General features: G+C 36.1%; 1 protein-coding gene across 3 annotated transcripts; it reads left to right on the forward strand.

The window, feature by feature from the left end:
• The first annotated feature begins 314 nt into the window (after window positions 1–314).
• On the forward strand, window positions 315–3,002 carry LOC132059327 (photosynthetic NDH subunit of subcomplex B 3, chloroplastic). 3 transcript variants are annotated; one of them, XM_059451910.1, is made up of 6 exons: window positions 315–538; window positions 618–719; window positions 1,496–1,549; window positions 1,962–2,024; window positions 2,304–2,366; window positions 2,507–2,658. In XM_059451910.1, exons 1-6 carry the CDS (start codon window positions 392–394, stop codon window positions 2,549–2,551), a joined length of 474 nt encoding a protein of 157 aa, XP_059307893.1. In that variant the 5' UTR covers window positions 315–391; the 3' UTR covers window positions 2,552–2,658. The 3 variants fall into 3 exon arrangements, with proteins under 3 accessions (XP_059307893.1, XP_059307895.1, XP_059307894.1); XM_059451911.1 differs by having other exon boundaries at window positions 328–538; window positions 2,596–3,002; XM_059451912.1 differs by lacking the exon at window positions 2,304–2,366 and having other exon boundaries at window positions 316–538; window positions 2,596–3,002.
• The last annotated feature ends 2,081 nt before the right edge of the window (window positions 3,003–5,083 follow it).

Consider the following 5,083-nt stretch of genomic DNA (forward strand, 5'->3'; position numbering starts at 1 on the left):
ACAAACCTATGGCATTCCCCAACCCAAACTACCCAACCCCACAACTCAAGCTACCTAACCCCATAGCCCACCTTCCACCACCCACCCCACTACCCCAACACCCCACCCACCCAACCTTCCACCCCTTCCCGCCTCCGAATTTTTCTTTTTCATATATTTTACTTACTTTTATGAAAAATGAAAAAAATTCTTAGTCCCGCCCCCACCCCAACTCCTCCATTTTTTTCTTTATGGAAAATGTTTTCCACGCCCCAGGACGTTAAGGAATACTAATGAAATATGAATAACTTTGGAACCACAAGATTGTAGAGAAAGAAGTGGGGCCCACCCACCCAGTAAAGGGGATAAGAGATGAGGGTACTTAGCTAGGTGTTAATGTTGGATAGAGATCATGGCTGCAACGAACCTGGCCTCTTCTATAACATTCCATAAAGCCGTCAATTATTATCTTCCTAATAATAAAAGAAGAATACACGTTTCTTGCTCACCTGAAGCTGCAACCGCCACAAAACCTGAAATTGAACTAGACTTCATCGGGGTACGCGCACAAAAGAAGAGGGCTCCTTAATGTTTGTTTTGTTATTGATTTCTTAATTAATAGGAGTATAATGTTGCAGCCGAAAGCAGATGGGCCCATGGATAAAGCAAAAGCAGTGAGTGGTGAGAAGCTCCTTAGGAACATCATGTCTGAGAACAAGATAGAGTTGTACGCTCCATATGTAAGTTGCCTTTATTATTACTCACTGTCGAAAAGATTATCTTACTTTCCTTATTAGTTTGTCCTAAAAGGATTGAAAAATAATTTAACAGATGATTTACGTTCACACAAGACTTATTTTGGACCACACATTTTAAAAGTCTTCCTTTATTGCCAAATCAAACTAAGACAAGTTTTTTTGGGACTGAGGGAGTAATACACTACTTACTTTTTAATTCGATGATTTTCTTTGTTTTAGATGTCATGTGAAGTAATCACAATAAAACGTCTCCGCTCTCATGAATCTCGGAATTTGATCGCTCTATTTGTGGTTATCTAGGAATTGCTTGGGATTAGGTCAATCACAATACCATTGTCTGCTTTCAATCTACTGGACTAATATGACATGTAGATAGTAATGAACTTCTGTAAACAATTAGGTGAAAGTTTACATGTGAGCAGATTGAAAGTGTATTTCATTTTTTAGAAGCATTCTTCTTTTTACTACAGGACTCAACAACTGATCACCGATTACCATCCTTTAAAATGTTTATAAGAATGTATCGATGTGAACTGCTTCAATACGTAATCATCTTTTCCTCTATGATTGTTTGCATAAGATATGTTACTATATCAAAGAAAGTACTGTATGCGCTGTTGTAAATCATTTGGGGGATGAAATTTGAACATATAGGATATATAATGCATTGAAATTTCAAGCAAATAAAAGATCTTCAACTTTTTCAGTCTATTGTTGCACCTCTTTTGATATTGGACACATCGTCTACTTTTTGGCAGGGAAAGGTGATGAATTGTGGAGGCGGCGGAAGCTGTGGTACTTGTATTGTGGAGGTATAACTCTGTTGCTAGTAATGGGTCATAATTAGCATTCTTGGAATTTTTTTTCTGTGGATGACATACATATATATTGTTCACTGATCACATAAATATCCAAATAAAATTATTTGCTGGTTATATTGTTTGAAGCTCGGCAGTTTACAATTTGCTCTTACATCTTTTCGCATTAATCTATAACTGCAGCACATTTTAATTACATTTTGGAACAAAATTGGTCCATACATCACCATTTTGCATATCTGATTATCAGATTGGTGGCTTGCTGCTGGACCATTGGTAGTGAGCTTAATGTTACCGAATGGTTTCGCTGGCTAAACTTATTAGTTTTAGAGATATTAGCTGTATCACTTCTCATATTTCTTCCTTTTATTGATGATGAGTTCCGAATTTCTTCCTTGTGATGCAGATTATAGATGGAAAGGATCTACTGAATGAGAGGACAAATACAGAACTGCGATACCTAAAGAAGGTATGGGCTCTACTGTAACCCCAGTCACATTCTTTTCGCATTTTAAAATAGATTAAACTTTTCTTTACAAAAAGTTGAATCAATCACATTTTGAATGATCACTTGAAGGCTGTTTCAGAGGGGCTATAAAAAATTCTGGTTGATTTGCACCTTATAACACCTAGCTGTAACCAAACTGTGTCCGGTAGATTAAAAACTTTTTTGATGCTTATAATAGTACATACGTATCCCTCATAGCCTTCACAAAGACCTGCTCATTCAGTTTTCATGACTGTGCAGAAACCTGAGTCATGGAGATTGGCTTGCCAAACTATAGTTGGAAATAAGGAAAACTCTGGAAAGGTATCAGAATTATATTATGAGCTTGTTTAGCTGGATTTCAATGTTTTCAAAAATCATTCAACATAAACTTATTCGTATTCCAACTAATTATGACTTAATAAAACTAAAATGCTCTTGACTGCAAGAAAATTCCTAAACAGGTGTGTAAACAACTAAAAATGAACTACGGTGACATCTGCACCTGAAGCGTTCTCTCATAAGGTACTTTCTGTTTCAATAACATGTACAGGTAGTGGTGCAGAGGTTGCCCCAATGGAAGAAGTGAACATGCTTATAAAGTGAAGAGCTAACTCACCAAGAAGCAGAAGAATATGCATGTGGAGTAATGCTTTGAGCAGAGTATAAATCTCTGGAAATATGAATTTTATTCATTCACTAAATGACAGCAAAGTTTTTCCTGCTTCAGCATTTTATTGTCCCATGGAAAACATTTTCCGTCGTACCAAACACACCCTTTATTAAAATCTCGCCGCTTATATTTTTCTCTTCTACTGTCTGCATCCTTCTAATTACTTCATTGTTCTGAAGAATATTTAAGGCATTCTTTTCTGAACATATTTTGCCACTCATTTTCTTTTCTGGCATCTCATATTATTGGGACAGCAGAGGGTAAGATACAATGCTTTCTTCCATTCATATTAGAGTTCTCTATTTTTTCATGCTTTCACTTTAGATCAGTGATCTCATTATTATGGGAAGGCAGAGGTGATTAAGTTAAAATACTTTCTACGTTCCTCTTTAAAGTTTTAGCGTTTTCTCTTTTTTCATGCTTCCCCCTTCACCTTGACACACCTACAGGGAAGGTTATCAGATATTAAGTTTATGACTTGCAACTCTTGAGCCCAACAGAATATCAGTTTATAAAAAGTTAAAAAGTTAAATATCAGTTTCACACGCAACTTGGTATATGAGATTGTACCACACTAATTCATACTTCGTAAAGTCCAGCCATCAAAAAGCATTTAACCATCACATTAAGACTATCTTGCAGGATCATGTCAAAGACATGAGCTAGATCAGAAGATGAAACCTACATCTGTTTGCACCATCTCTCTCTCTTCTCCTCAATTAACAAGTAATCTTTCACCAACATTCTCAAAGCATATTAGCAGCCAAGGATATGACCTAGCGCCTAGCGGTCAATAAAACTGAAACAGACCATAAAAAAATAGGGTTCAAACTCCAATAGAAGCAAAAAAGAAAAATAATTTAGGTAATTATTTTCATAAGTTTCGGTGAACATAGTTATTCGGTATTCAAGCTAGGAGAAAATAGCAGGTTATTGGTGGATTAGTTGAGGCGAAATTGTCAATCAATATAGAGCAACATTGAAAATTCCAATATTGCCAGGAAAAGACGCATGAAACAATTAGGAAAAACAACAGCCATGGTTGAGCATAACGACCAGAATTTAGCTAAACTTGAAACTTACCAGAGAGTAAAATGCAGAAGTGTAGACTTGAATAGAGTGGCTGATATTTGGCTCATATAATTTTCTACTATATGCACAATTAGAATCTGGAACCTATTGATATTTAGAGTGGCTGACAACGAATTTCCAGCTGTGCTTGTTAGAAGCAATTTGAGTTGGTTGACCGGTAATGCTTCTTAGTTGTAAAGAGTTTCATTTCCTGTATCACACAGTAGTCCTTCAGATCAACATTAATTGAAGAACTGGAGAAGATGAGGTGAGATGGTGATGGAGTAAGGATGGAACACTTGGACACTGTTCAATCCTTATCATTTCACTCTTCTCCATTATTTTTCTTTCTTATAATAATTAAGTACGTAATTTACAATTTTGAGAAGAGAATTCCCAACTGAAATTCCCGGGGATTTCCCAATATCTTCTTGCTATAAAGTCTAAACTTAGAATTCCCCTATATCTTTCTTAACTCTACCAAGAATCACTCCGACTGAACATCATCACTTACAACGCTTAAAAGGTCTCCTTAACAGCTTGTTTGGATGATTGTTATATATCATACTGTGTATTGTTACTTAAATTTTATTGTATAATATTATTGTTAGGCAATGCTATAATTGTATAGCTATCACAAAATATACTCTTTCCTAGAATAGGGCTTAATTACTGATTGTATAGTTATTACAATATATTTTCTTCTTAGAATAGGACTTTAACCCTACAGTTGTATAGTTATAAATATTCCTATTGTATTATTGAAGAAAGGTAGAAAAGCAATTCTGAAAATCTCTGTTTCTCTATCATGATATACTGAGCCACCGTCTATTTTTTTTTTCTCGTGCTCTATAGTCCTCTACGCAGCTACTTTGCTACCTTCTTGTATTCCTTTTGGGCTCTCCGTTTTCTCTACACAGGTACCTTGTACCTTTTTTTTTTCCCTCTCTATCATATTTTGTCGCTCAATGGACTCAAAATCATCATCGCACGATTTTCTCTCCAATTTGGACAGTTCCAACCAATTTTGCTCTATGGAATTCCACTTTGGAATATTTGTTCAAGGTAAGGGCCTTTTTGGGTTGCTAGATGGTTCTGCTCATCCGCCAATGGATCCAAAAGAGTTGGATCTCTGGAAATTGAATAATGCAAAAGTAATCGCTTGGATGCTGAATTCTGTACATGATGACATTGTTATGGGACTTAGACCATTTAGTCGTGCTTCTGAGATGTGGCTCCACCTCCGCACAGTTTATCAACAAAGGAATCTCGCGCGAGAGTTTGAGGTGGAACTAAA

Source organism: Lycium ferocissimum, chromosome 6 (genome assembly GCF_029784015.1).
Source record: "Lycium ferocissimum isolate CSIRO_LF1 chromosome 6, AGI_CSIRO_Lferr_CH_V1, whole genome shotgun sequence".
NCBI classification, from domain to species: domain Eukaryota; kingdom Viridiplantae; phylum Streptophyta; class Magnoliopsida; order Solanales; family Solanaceae; genus Lycium; species Lycium ferocissimum.

Excerpts from the sequence above, each read along its gene's own strand:
- LOC132059327 (XM_059451910.1), top strand. The coding sequence starts at position 392 with ATGGCTGCAACGAACCTGGCCTCTTCTATAACATTCCATAAAGCCGTC. Across the intron at positions 1,550-1,961 it reads GTGGTACTTGTATTGTGGAG|ATTATAGATGGAAAGGATCT; the intron begins GTATAACTCTGT and ends CTTGTGATGCAG. Across the intron at positions 2,367-2,506 it reads ATAAGGAAAACTCTGGAAAG|GTGTGTAAACAACTAAAAAT; the intron begins GTATCAGAATTA and ends ATTCCTAAACAG.